The sequence below is a fragment of the Oryx dammah genome, unplaced genomic scaffold (genome assembly GCF_014754425.2).
Source record: "Oryx dammah isolate SB20612 unplaced genomic scaffold, SCBI_Odam_1.1 HiC_scaffold_2, whole genome shotgun sequence".
In the NCBI taxonomy this organism is placed as follows: Eukaryota; Metazoa; Chordata; class Mammalia; order Artiodactyla; family Bovidae; genus Oryx; species Oryx dammah.
The window spans coordinates 166,852,876-166,867,075 of NW_024070186.1; the positions used below are offsets into that span (position 1 = coordinate 166,852,876).

Sequence of the window (14,200 nt, forward strand, 5' to 3'; positions counted from 1 at the left end):
GAGATCACCTTGAGTGGGGAGATGGAGACCACTCCAGAGTTGGCCCGAGCACAAACACGTCATGTCACCAGCTAGCTGCCGCCCGAGGGGTCCTGGCAGCCAAGCCTTGCCAGTCCCTCCTGCCAGGGTCTGCAATATCACTTCTGCCCACACAGCCCCTGGCCCTGCTCTCCCCGAGCTCTGCCACACTCCCTGCCCTGCCCCTGGGCCTGGCATGACCCGGTCGTCCCTGGGCTGCTCACCCTTCAGAATCCAGTTCAAGCTGCTCGTCCCCTGCGCTGCCCCCAGACAGCCCAGCGTGCCTTCTTTAGGCCTTCTGAAATAGCTCGACATTAGCTTGGTTAGGTTGTTTTCCAGTCTTTTCTTTCCTCTTACAACACAGCTGATACAGAACTCCATTAAGCCACATTCAAAGTAAAAATTCCCATCAGCACGTGGTGATGCCAAGTCACCATTGAACATGGGTCTTGACAGCAAGCCTGGGGTGCACAGTTTCTGTGATCATTCCCATTGAACAAGGAGACTGAGGGTCAGGGAGGTTAACCATCAAAACAGAGTTCCTCCGGCAGCCTTCCGTCCCAGCCCCGGTGTGGCATGAGCCCAGGGGGAGAGGGAGCTGGGCGGGGAGGAGCGCTGCCTTTCGGGCGGGCAGTGGCTGTTGTCAGCCCAGAGCAGGCCCCTCGCACCCTGGTACTGCCGGTGGGTCTCCAGGCAGGGGGTGCTGCCCCTACCCCATCTGGATCCTGTCCACCAGGGGAATTATCCTGGTTCTGACTGTTCCTCTAATGTGCTCTGTGACCCTGGGGGCACGACTTATCCTTGGGCCTTAATTTCCTCCCTAAAGGAAGAGGGCGCATTGGAATCTGGTCCTCTGAAGCCTAGACGTATTTCAGTCCCCGGGGTTCCCCGCCTCCCAGAGAGTGGGGCTGAGGAAGGTCAGGATAACCTTGGCAGGTTTCTCTTCCTGTTGAGAGAAGATTTTGCCACAGATTTCCTCATTTTCGACAAATTCTAAGCGAGTCGGGGCAATAATGGGAAAGATAAAAATGGAACGCATCCTGGAAATGCAAGAGCTGGTCCGAGTCTGGGTGTCGCTGGCCCTGCCGGCTGCCCCCACGTTCCCCGGGGAACCAGCAGCCGGTTCTGTCTGCCATCTTTGAAGTGGGATGGCAGATGGGGGGGTCACGGAGCTGGGTGATGCCCCGGATGGGCCAAGGAGCCGTTTTTTTTCCCCCAGAACCACTGACTGACAGTTTCCAGAGGGCCAGGAAGGAAAGAGTAGAGAGAGATTCACACAGTGTTGACATCTCGGGGGGGGTGGGGCGCACAACAAATGACAGAAAGATTTAGTTGATGTCCCTTCTGCCATTTAATAAACCAGAACGCTTCAGAGTTAAGACATTTAGCATTAAGATGGGATACAGAACCAACAGATTCAATTTTCATCGCAATCAAATTTTTTTGACGAAGCCCCGTCGGTGCGGTCATGAGAGAGGGAGCTGCCCACCTCCAGCCCTCGGGCCTCCCCTACTCCTGTTATCTCCTTGGCATGACTTAGCCTCCGGTTCTGATCTGGAAGGAATTCAATAAAGCAAGATATATTGTTATGGTTTATTACGTCAACGTGTGAGCGTGGGAGTCACTTAGAATCCAGACGATCAGCTCTTCACTGCTATCCTCCGCTATTTTGTCAAGGTTCTAAATGAAGCATCATCTGGGACTCAAGGGGCCGTATTTCAAGAGTTCCCAGAAGTGCCACCTTCCCCCCTTTTGTAGAATAACAGGAAAAGACGTGCTTCAGGCACAAACAATCCTTCCCAGCTCCCTGGGCATGGAGCAAGTGAAATGTTTGTTTCTGGGAGCTTTTCTGCGGGTGTAGTTTTCTTGCAGAGCCACGCTGGACAAGAGGAGGCTTTGCATCACCTCTCGTCCCTCACTTGGCCTGCTGATGTGGCCCCAGCGAGTCATCCTATCACCCCGGCCCCCAGGTCCTGCTTTAGGAAAAGTGCTGAGTTCAGTTAGATTGAGCATGTCGTCTCTGCTTCCCACCTCCTCTCCCCGTCTTGTCTTTCATCTTTGAAATGCAGTTATTAATAGATTTCACTGGAAGAAAAGTGATCCCTCTGTGCCTTAAACACAGATCCACTTTGTTGGTTTTGTCCTATCTGTGCCTTTCTGTGGGCCTGGTGGGGGCTGCTGCCTGTGTGCCCTCCCCTTGGGGGCCCAGCTCGCCAGTTTGGTGTTAAGAACTGAAGGTGCGATCGTTGGACAGGGCTGCAGGTTACTTTGTGTCTGGTCTGTTCCCCCACCCCCGCTGTGGGACACGTCTCACAGAGCAGTGGCCTCGGGGGTTTGCAGACCAGCCCTGAAATGACAGTGAAGCCCAAGTTGCTCATCTCCTACCCACTTCCCAACGCGCCACCCCCCCGCCCCCCGCCCCCCGATTGTGCCCAGAAGCACACCACCGGTCAGGCTAGTAGTGTGACCTCAACAGCTATCACGTACCTGCCCATCAGCCTTTTTAACACAGAGTCAGCAGTGAGCAGCCAGTCCACATTGTTTGGCCGAAACATGAAAGCCTTGTTGCTGTCAGTATTGCAGCCATCCTGGTTTCCCGTTTATAAGTAGTGATGGTAACTGTATGCTTTAGGGGCTTCCCTGGTGGTCCAGTGCTTAGGACTCTGCACTGTCACTGCCAGGGGCCCGGGTTCAATCCCTGGTTGGAAAACTAAAATCCCACAAGCTGCACGGCGGGGCTAAAACAGAAAGAAAGAAAATGTATGCTTTAATAATACGTTTACTTAAGTTCCAGTTACAGAAAACTCTGAGGTGAGTCGTAGCACGGACAGTACCTGGTCGCAGCAGCAGTCAGGAAGGTGGACGGTGGACAGCCAAGGTTGAGGAAGCTAAGTTTGAAGGGGCCTTCCGGGACAAGGTAAGGTGGCTGTGCTGACAGCCGGCCCCTTCTGTCTGTTCCAGGCATGGATCCTGAGAAACTCGAGCAAATCCAGCTTCCAGTGCCCACTGCGGCCGAGAAGACCACTTACAACCACCTCCTGGCTGAAAGACTCATCAGAATCATGAACAATGCGGCCCAGCCAGGTGCTTGGGCGTGCGGGTGGTTCCCAGGGGTGGGGGAGTTGCAGGGACCAAGCCCCACACCAGCCCCAGGAACTCCAGCTTCCAGACCTGGCCGTGCCAGGAATCCAGGCGGAACTCAGCCGCTCCCCTGCCGCACACACACCTTGGGCCACCCGGACCCTCCCGTCCAGCCTTGTCTTCATCCTGGGGTCTCCTCCTCTTCCCGTCCCCCGTGGTGTTTGTGCCAGACTCTCCCTCTCTTCTCCTTCCATACTCACTTCTGCTTTGGTCAGTTGTGCCAGTGTCTGCAGCCCTCCTGTCAGGGTGGCCGAGGCCACATTTAAGCATGAATATTTGAGCAGGAACTAGGCTGAGAGGGTGAGCGAAGGGGAAGGTTGGAAGGTGTGGGTTGGGTGCTCTTGATCATGCATGCCCAGTGTCAACCTAGTTCTGAAGCCTTGGCCAGTGCCGACCCGCAGCCACAGCAAGGGCTGGGAGAGCAGGTGGAATGAAGCAGCGCAGCAGTCCTCACCTGGGGGCAGCGCTGTTCCCAGGGGACAGTGTCCAGAGATGTTCTTGGTTGTCACAGCTTGGACACAGGTGCTACTAGCATTCTGTAGGCAGAGGCCAGGGTGCTGCTCAACACCCTACGATGCACAGGACAGCCCCAAAACAAAGGATTGTCTGGCCCCAAATGTCGACCGTGCCACGGTTGAGAAACGCTGATTGCAAGGCAGGAAGAAAGACCGTCAGGGTGTGAGTGAGAGCCCAGGAAAGGGCCCAGCGGAGACGCTGCCTGGTGGGGAGACAACCACTGAGCTGAGCTAGCAGGAGCAGTCCAGGCAGTGGGCTCAGGAGGGCAGGGAGCCAGGGATGTAGTTGCAGGTGAGGGCTTCAGAAGTCAAGGGGAGCAGTGCTCAGAGCACAGCGTGACTGCCAGGGAGTGACCGCAGGGGCTTGGAGAGCCAGGTCCACAGCCTAAAGGGTGATGTCAGGGTATCGGTAAACCCAACAGCTGTTTATTTAGCAGCTCCTGTATTCTAGCCTCTGTGTGCAAATGATGAGGGTGCAGGAAGTAGGGGACATGTAGACCCTATCCTCTGTGAAGTCCCGATAGTCTGGGGCTCCATGTGGAGATGGGATCTAAGCCTCAGAGCAGGGTCAAGGCCAGAAGTAACTCTGTGGGGCACATAGATCTTTTTAAAATCACAGGAGAGGAGAGAGGCATATCTGGAACTGAGCCCAGGACCACTACCCATCTCTGGAGGTGACATACAGGGGAGCCGGCTCTGGAGCCTGGCCCAGGCCCCATGTGGGGAGAAGAGGGTTCGGAGGAGGGTGTTTTGAATGACAAGAAAGATGTGGTTGCTTGGGACGAAGGGACGCTCGGTGGGGCCAGTTTCTGCTGAAGGTCCAGGCGGAGCAGGCAGAGCATGGTCCTGAGAATGGTGGCCCAGGGCCGGTTGGCAGGAGTGGCAGGAGCGGATGTGGCATGGTGATGGGGAGGTAGAGTGTGGCCTGGGTGCTGGGGAGGACCCTCCAGGGATGGGAGGGTCATCAGCCCTCCTGAGGACAGTGTGTAGCACCGCCTGGATTTCTGAAGAGAAGACACTGGGGCAGCTCGGAGGGACAATCTGGAAGCTTCTCTGGAGAGACAGACCCTTGGGAGAAATAGCCAGCAACTCGCCAGGAGCTCACAAAGGAAGAAGGGTCCTAGTGGAGCGTCACGGTCTGCTTCCCCAGAGGCAGCAGGAGGGGTGTTTCTGACCTGGCCCACAGGGTGGCTAGGAGCCAGGTTGTGCTCCAGAGAATGCCTGCGCTCAGTGGAGGCCAGGCGGGCGGACGCTGCTGGGCCAGGGCAGGCAGAGTGGCTCAGCCAAGACCTATCAGCCTCTGTCTGGGCTGGGTTTGTATTGTGCTTCAGAAGGCCTAGTTTTGCTTGTATGTTACCTGCTCAGTTTTGGGCAAATGGATTTCTATTCTCACCTATCTTCCCCCTCTCCCCGCCAACCCCTGACACATGAGGCATAAAGCCAGGCAGGGAGGTGTGCAGCCTTGTGTCTACCTTGAGTGTTTCCCCAGTGGCCCATCCTGGTCCCCATTGTTCCCAGAGAGCCCCCTTTCCTGGCCCCTCCTATGTGAAGGCCCTTCCCCAGAAATGAGATTAAAGACCTGGGGGGAGTTTGCTGAGAGCGGGATGCCCTTCAGTCAGGCGGTCACGGGTGCTTTCAGGGACGATGCCAGGTGTGGGTTTGGCATCCAGGACACCTGAGTCCGCCATGGCCCACGTGAGTGAGGCTGGGAACCTGCCCCTTCCCGTCTCAAAACCTCAGCCTGCAGAGCACCCACTGCAGTGGGACTTTAGAGAGGCTCCTTCGGGAGCCCAGCTCCCAGCTCATAGCAGGACAGCAGGCTGTGTTAGTCAAGACTCGGCTGCAGTTGACAGAAACCCAGCTCAGACTCGCTGAGACAGTACAAACAAGTCTGCCGGCCTGTGTGACTTCGAATCTGCTGGGCTCTGGCTGGAGGCACAGCGGACCCGGGGCCCACACAGTGTTTGCAAGCTCATCTTCGGGCTCTGCAACCTTCTGTGTTGGCCAGTTAACTGCCTGCCTCTCCCGCCTCCCCTTTCTCTGTCAGGCTCTAGAGTTGATGTAGGAGAGACGCCGAGTGATGGAAGGCAGGACTCGGGGCTCAGGTTAGAACACAGGAGTGTGAAAATGTGGGCATAACGGCCACTGTGGGGCCCCGTCCCTGTCCCTGTCTGCAGCTCAGCACTGGGAGAGGGTCTGGAGCCCAGGGGTTCCAGCGAGTTGTGGAATTGAGCCTCACTGGCTGTGACTGGCTCCCTTGCTGGTCCCCTGTGCAGGCACTGTGACCAGGGGCCTGGATGGCCCCAACCAGCCTGGGGGCTGTGCCCTCCACCCCGAGGCAGGGGGAGCAGGACTAGCCCCACCCACATCCCATGACCAAGAGTGGGGCTGGTGACTCTCCAAAGGAAAGAGGGGTTCTGGCCCCTGAAGGAGGGGAAGGACCACTGGACAAGCAAAGCGACCACAGACAGCCACTTTCTAGGTCTTCAGTAATCAGTTACCCATTTTTCCTGCCTCCCTGCCCCCCATAAGAGGGCTTGGGGAGTGTTTGGTACAGGCAGTTTCAATGGGAACTTTCAACTGCAGTTGATTGGGAAGGGGATTAGCATGTGGGGGTTCCCTCTGTGCCCCTGCGGGATGTCGGGAGGGAGCCTGTCGGCTGACCTGCTGATCTCCAAGTCGGGAAGGAAGGAGACTGACTGCACGTAAGGGTGTGGGCATGGCTGACCCGAGTGTGCCCTGCAGATGGCAAGATCCGCTTGGCGACACTGGAGCTGAGCTGTCTGCTCCTCAAGCAGCAAGTCGTGACCAGCACGGGCTGCATCATAAAGGACGTGCACCTGGCCTGCCTGGAGGTGAGGCCCGTTCCTGCCATGCCAGGCCCACAGTCAGGGGAGGTCTCAGGGAAGCCCCTGCATCCAGATCGTAGCTGGTCCCGGGTGTGCGAGGCACCAGCAGGAGGAAGACAGGCCACAGACCCCCTGCCGACCCCCTGCCTGCTTGTCCCCACGGACCTGCCCTTCCACTGAGATGGCCCCTGAGCAGCCCACTTAATTAGCAAATTTTAGTAGTTCCTGTTGTAAGTGTTTGGCTCTGTATTTGTCTCCAGGATTTTTTTCTTTTTATATTTTGGAAGTTGTATTCATGTACAGACACGTTTACTCACTTATGGTTTATCGTGCTACTGCATACACTCATGTTTTAAATAGCATTTGCCGTTTTCCCTCTTAGTCTTCATGTTTGTTTTAGAAAGTTTAGAAAAGTACAGAGGGGTAAAAAGTAACAATAGTTGACGCTTGGTGTGTGTCTTTTCAGCTACACGTATATCCCCACACACACGTTCACGAGTGAATTTTTCTGTTTAAAAGAGCAGAGTCATCACAGCCATATTTTATTAATAGAACCCATTTCCCTCCCAGAACTGCGCGTCAACAGCTGTCCAAGTCATCAGGTTGAATCGTTTGTCCTTCACCCAGTTTTATTTTGAGCTCCTTCTCCACCACCCCCATGAAGAACTACTTTATGGATTAAGATTATTAGCCCAGTGTCTGTCTTCTATAGACTCAGATTTTAGAATCCGTGGCACCAACTCACTCAGTCCCTGCCCCAACTCACTCACCTCCGTGAGACTTGCCCCCTCATGCCTTCCCTCTCTTTTAACAGGGAGCCCGAGAAGAAAGTGTCCACCTGGTGCGGCATTTCTATAAGGTAAATTGCCGGAGCTTGGGGGACAGCAGTGTGTGTCATAGAAACAGGACTGTTGTGTCTTCAGTCCTTTCTTACACCCTCTGGGTCCTGAATAAAAATGTACCGTTCTGTCTGCTCCGCCACAGTGGTCTCTGCTCATGCTGTCTTATCAGCACAACTTTTGAGGACTCACCCCTAGTGTGGGATTGTTTATTTATCAATTATATATGAGTTTTTTTCATTGATGAATTTACATGTAAGCCATCAATATATGCAGATACTCATACGACTAAATTATGCATAGAAACTTTTGTGTTCGTGAATTATATGTGCTTACCATGGCAACTCACTCCAGTCTTCTTGCCTGGAGAATCCCATGGACAGAAGAGCCTGGCAGGCCATGGGGTCCATGGGGTCACAAAGAGTTGGACACAACTGAAGTGACTTAGCATGCACGCATGCATAGGTGTAAAATTGCTGAATTTCATATGAATTTATAAACTGTGTACTGTTTGTATATATGTACAGGCAGACCTCAGAGATACTTTGAATTTGATTCCAAACCACTGCAAAACAGCAAATACCACAATAGAGTCAAGCAGAAGTTTTGGTTTCCAATTGCTAATCAAAGTTACGCTTACACTGTACTGTGATCTGCTAAGTGAGCAATAGCATGGTGTCTAAAAAAATGTCTTTCTGTTGTTTGGTCGCTAAGTCGTGTCTAACTTTGATCCCATGAACTGCAGCACACCAGGCTTCCCTGTCCTTCACTGTCTGCTGGAGTTTGCTCAGATTCATGTCCACTGAGCTGGTAATGCTATCTAACCATCTAATCCTCTGTCGTCCCCTTCTCCTCCTGCCCTCAATGTTTCCCAGCGTCAGGGTCTTTTCTAATGAGTCGGCTGTTCACATGAGGTGGCCGAAGTATTGAAGCTTCAGCATCAGTCCTTCCACTGAATATTCAGGGTTGATTTCCTTTGGGATTGTACATACATTAAGTTAAGTCGCTCAGTCGTGTCCGACTCTTTGCGACCCCATGGACTGTAGCCCACCAGGCTCCTCCGTCCATGGGATTCTCCAGGAAAGAATACTGGAGTGGGTTGCCATTTCCATCTCCAGGGGATCTTCCCAACCCAGGGATCGAACCCAGGTCTCCTGTGTTAAAGGCAGATGCTTTAACCTCTGAGCCACCAGGGAAGCCCTTAATTAAAAATAATTTTATTGTTAGGATTTCCTCAATGGTCCAGTGTTTAAGAATCCACTTTCCGATGCAGAGGACGAGTATTTGATTCCTGGTTGGGGAACTAAGATCGAGTCTACATACCGTGGGACTACTCAGCCTGCATGCCTCAACTAAGGAAAGCTCAAGCTGCAGCAAAGACCTAGTGCTACCTTAAAAAAGAAAACTTTATTGCTAAAACATGCTGTCATTTGATGACTAGCATTTGCCACAGACCTTCAATTTGTTTAGAAAAAATGCAGTATCTTTGAAACCATAACTTCAGTTCAGTTCAGTCACTCAGTCATGTCCAACTCTTTGCAACCCCATGGACTGCAGCACGCCAGGCTTCCCTGTCCATCACCAACTCCCAGAGCTTGCTCAAATTCATGTCCATCAAGTTAGTGATGCCATCCAACCATCTCATTCTCTTTTGTCCCCTTCTCCTCCTGCCTTCAAACTTTCCCAGCATCAGGGTCTTTTCCAGTGAGTCAGTTCTTCACATCAGGTGGCCAAAGTATTGTAGTTTCAGCTTCAGTAAAGCAAAGCTCAATAAAATGAAGTGTGCCTATGTGCTGAGAAACCTCACACAGGCTCTAAATGTTTCTCATGAATTTAGTGAGAATTGATAAAGTGCCCCCATTACCTTCAGTATCTGGAAAATGTGTAGGTTCAGTTTCCAGGGGATTCACTTTAAGATACAGCCTTGTGATGACTTTATTTCCCTCTTTTCTTAAGGGTAAGATAGACTTAGGCAGGACTCATCATTTGTCAGTAGTGGGTTCATCCATATGTCAGACAGCCCTAGTAGTTTTCTGATATTTTGGCCTCCACATCAGCTCTCTCTGGATCCAGTGAGTGGTGATTTTCCCTCATAATCTGACTGATGAAGAGATCCTCCCAGGAGGAGGAAAGGCGTCAACACTGCCGTTTTCTCGTTCACTTGTGCTTTCGTTCACTGTACTCTCTTTAAACGGCTGTTAACTGTATACATAGATACCCGGGAATCTTTTTCCTTGCAAGAAACTTTTTCAGCCACTGTCCATTACTGTCAGTGTTCATTGAGATAAAACCAGGTCACATAATCTGGAAATCCCCCTTGTGGGGCTCAGATGACCCCCCAAAGCTGCAGCATTCTGGATGTGCTCAGAAGAGGGTAGTACCATGGTGGGCGTGGAATCCCAGTCCCCCAAGTCTGGCCCCAACCCCACTTGGGCTTGAAGTGAGGACATGAGTCCTCAGCACAGTCATCTTTGACGCTCCTTCTAGTGTAACTGAGCTTAGTCTGTCCTCCCTACAAAAGCTTCTGGATTGCAAAAAGCAGGAAGATATATAGGTAGGCATCTTCCCAGAGGATTTTTCTTTTTCAGTGACAAAAGGAGATCTGTATTTGAATCACACCTCCCTCCTCCCAGAACTTCCCTGGTGGCTCAGATGGTAAAGCGTCTGCCTATAATGCGGGAGACCTGGGTTCAATCCCTGGGTCGGGAGGATCTCCTGGAGAAGGAAATGGCAACCCACTCCAGTACTCTTGCCTGGAAAATCCCTTGGATGGAGGAGCCTGGTAGGCTGCAGTCCATGGGGTCGCAAAGAATTGGACACGACTAAGCAACTTCACTTTCGCTTCCTTTCCCTTCTCCCAACCCAGGTTTTTCTCTCTTTTATCCTCTAAGGTTTGTACCCTTAGTATATCAGAAGCTTATCAACATTTTCAAGAATAATTTCTGTGGTTATTTTGTGGGTCTCATACCGAAGGGGCTTCCCTGGTGGCTCAGATCACCTGCCATGTGGGAGACCAAGTTCGATCCCTATGTCGAGAAGATCTCTGGAGAAGGGAGTGGCTACCCACTCTAGTATTGTTGCCTGGAGAAATCCATGGACAGAAGAGCCTAGTGGGCTACAGTCCGTGGGGTCACAAAGAGTTGGACATGACTGAACTACTAACATTTTCACTTTCACGCCAAACAAGAACTTTCAAGTTTGCCGATAGTTTTGATAACTGGAAAAATGTATAAAGGACCTATTGCTTTTCCCACCCCAATTGTGTGTGTGTATGTGTGTGAGAGAGAGACAGTACTGGGGGAGAGAGGGAGACTTAGGACACAGGCCAGGCCAGTGCTAACAGCCCTTATCCTCCTGGGCTGCAGACCTGTCCAGGGTGATCATAATGACCATGTGCAGTAACTCACTCATATCATCTTCACATGGACCTGCCCGGACGGGGCCAGTCACCCCATCTTGCAGTGAAACAGAGAGGCTCTGAGAGGAACAACTGAGATTGTCCCCTGGTCTATGAGTCTCAGAGCCGTTCCTCCCCACCACCCTGTTCTGGGAGGGCCCTCAGGGCCACAGGCACTCTAAAGCCCCCAAAGGCACGCCTCAGAAACAAATGGAACAAGCCACGTAATGTTAGCCTTAAGCGTATCTAATCATACTCTTCCTTCCAGACATGCGGAGCCTCTGTCAGCTTTAACATGACAGTTTAACCCACACTCTTATTTTCTCCAACCATTCTCAGCAAACAGATCATGTTAAATACCTGAAACATTAACCATTTTTATATTTTAATTGTACATGAAGTGATTTTTGTTGTGGTTAATTGACTGCCTCAACACTAGAAATCCATAATGACACATGCTTGGAGAAAAGGAGAAAGCCGTTGAGGTGCAATTTGATATTTGGGCTTTCATTCGAGTGTGTGTGTGTGTGTGTGTGCATGTTCACGTGTGTATTTCACTTCCTGGTGGTTTACGAGAACTCACTAATAAGAAACAGATGACCCAAAAGCCGCGAACTGGAGTTTATAATCCTTTGTTGTTTATGGAAAAAAAAAATATACATAATCTTTTTCCTTCCTTTCTTTTTAGGGAGAAGAAATCTTTTTGGACATGTTTGAAGATGAGTACAGGAGCATGACGGTAAGTGCGGGGCCAGAAGGACTCGTGGCCAAGCTTGTCCTGCCAAACTGAGCGAGAACTCATCTAATTTGGGGCTTTCTGTTCGAATGGCAGAGATGGGTGGGGAAGGGCATTGAAAACGGTGCCTTTTGATCCTCAGTAGTGAAATGGCAACCCACTCCAGTACTCTTGCCTGGAGAATCCCATGGACGGAGGAGCCTGGTAGGCTGCAGTCCATGGGGTTGCGAAGAGTTGGAAACGACTGAGCGACTTCACTTTCACTTTTAACTTTCATGCATTGGAGAAGGAAACGGCAACCCACTCCAGTGTACTTGACTGGAGAATCCCAGGGACAGAGGAGCCTGGTGGGCTACCGTCTGTGGGGTCGCACAGAGTCAGACACGACTGAAGCAACTTAGCAGCAGCAGCAGCAGCAGTGAAATTTCAGATGACATTCACTCCCCCTAAGTTGGGCTGAGTCATAAGATGGGTTAGAAAGATTCACTTTGATATGAATAGTTTTTTTTTTTAACTTTTAATTTTATATTGGATTATCGCCAGTTACAAATGCTATGATAGTTTCTGGTGGACAGCAAAAGGACTCAGCCAGACATACACATGTATCCACTCTCCTCCAAACTCCCCTCCCATCCAGGCTGCACATAATGTTGAGCAGAGTTCCATGTGCTATACCGTAGGACTGTGTTGGTTATCCATTTCAAGTATAGCTGTGTTTACATGTCCATCCCAAGCTCCCTGACTATCCCTTCCCCCCATCCTTCCCCGCTGGCAACCATAAGTTTGCTCCCTAAGTCTGTGAGTCTGTTTCTGTTTGTGGATAAGTTGATATGCATAGTTTTTGATTGTGGACTTAGTTGTACATATGAAATCTCTTAATCTCCATGTCAACCTGATGTGAGTCACTGCTGCTATTATCCTGCTTTTGCCAATAAGGAAACGAGAGGCAGAGAGGTTAGGGGAGGTGCCCACAGCTGCCCTGCCTGGCACAGTGCGATGCCCCCCCACTTCTTCACCGTGCCATCAGAGTGTTCCCTAGTGTGGCTCTTCTCGCACCTGCTGTGCCAGCCTGCAGCGTCCCCGTCTCCATCCAGCAGGCACGATCATGAGAAAAGATAGTTGTGTAAGATTGAAGTTTGCGCTGTTCTGATCATCTCCCCAATACCTGCCCCTCAGTTAAGACTCAGTAACTCGGTGCTAAATGACTCTTTTCATGGACATTTCTCACCAAAGAGTGAAGTGATTCAGGACATTTACAATAAACCCAAGTGTTTAAAATGTCAACAAGAAAAAGACAGCATGTGCTGTGCGGCTCCCTGGCCCGTCCCTGGGTGTCTGAACAGCTGGGCCCTCACCACATCCTTGCTTGCAGCACGTCTGAGGCCTCCCGGAAGCTTTTTAAGGAAAGAGTGTAAGTTGGGATAATCAACGACAGCAAAGCCCCAGCAGCGCCCGGGCCTTCTCTTGGTACTCTGCGAGGCACTCAGGGGCGCCTCATACCTCTGATGGCCACACCCATCATCCCCTCCACCCTGGAAAGAAGGTCTCAGGCTCCTGCCCTTGGAACCATGAAGTAAGCGGAGTGGAGTCAGTGCTCAGCTGCCATCTTTGTTACGCCCGTGACGTTCCCTTCCACAACATAACTTTCCAGAGCTTTGGCTTCTTGTAGAAACAAGGCTCATGTGTCACTTGGGGATAGAGAAAGGCTTGGACTCTGAAACCCTCACTCCATTTCTGCTTTTGCTACTTATTACTGCAACCCCAGGCGGGTTGCTTACATTCTGAGCCTTGACTTTTCCATCTGTAAAATGGGGCCCAAACCACATGGCTTTCCAGGTTTTGAAACACCTAGGGACTGCCTCCTGTAGAAGTTCAGAACCACGAATATTCAAATATTTGGTTCTCCCTCCCACCATAGGGAGTTTCCTGCGTTTTGTTTGTTTGTCTCAATTACATCTATCGTACATCTTGCACAATGCCTGACACTCTAGGGAATTAAAGGCTGACACATGCCCAAAGTCAGCCATTAACCCAGACTTTAGGAAAGCAGCGCTAAGCTCAAAGTGGGGCAGGGTCTTGGGTGCTGCCAGAGTGGGGCCTTCACTTGTGACCCTTCACTTTCCCCTGTCGCCTCTTGCTTCATGCAGAGGGGAGATGGCAGGAGTCCTGGAGGGGGTTTGCTGGGCGGCGGTAGAGAGCGGAGGGGTAGAGCAGAGGCAGCCGTGAGGGAGCCGCAGGGAGGCTGTGCAGGAAGGCCACGCCACGGGTGCCCTGGGCGGGAGACAGGGCCTCGCCACCCCACTCTGGGATAAAAGGATAAAGGACTTGATATGGTGGACCTCAGGCCTTTGGAGGAAGGCTTCATGGGTTCCAAAGAAGAAGGCGGTGAGCTAAGGGACTCCCTGTTCTCCAGGTCTCTGGACCGCTGAGCCATCTCCACAGTCCTGCCCTATTTAGTCAGCTTTATGTTACAGGAGGGGAGGAAGTGTGATATGACTAAAGCCCACTTTCTAAAAACGGAGACATGAAGAAGCTTATGATGCTTAAAGGAGTAAAATTAATTCCATGAGTATTGTGAAACGTCACTCCCTATGATGCCTGGTGTCTGTGTCCAGCAACACGTGCACATTCAACAGTCGGCGCTGATGCACTGGGGCTCCCCAGTCAGGCAGACAGAATCTGCCTGCAGAGCAGAAGACACCGGT

General features: G+C 51.6%; 1 protein-coding gene across 6 annotated transcripts in view; it reads left to right on the forward strand.

Annotated features, from left to right (window-relative positions):
• The window catches only part of CLEC16A (C-type lectin domain containing 16A), a 242,678-nt gene that overhangs the window by 97,849 nt on the left and 130,629 nt on the right, over positions 1 to 14,200 (forward strand). For all 6 annotated transcript variants that reach the window (XM_040230421.1, XM_040230439.1, XM_040230413.1 and 3 more), the window contains 4 exons: positions 2,980 to 3,102; positions 6,420 to 6,529; positions 7,338 to 7,382; positions 11,448 to 11,498. In XM_040230421.1, coding sequence (XP_040086355.1) covers positions 2,980 to 3,102; positions 6,420 to 6,529; positions 7,338 to 7,382; positions 11,448 to 11,498 — 329 coding nt within the window. The remainder of the gene's footprint in view (positions 1 to 2,979; positions 3,103 to 6,419; positions 6,530 to 7,337; positions 7,383 to 11,447; positions 11,499 to 14,200) is intronic.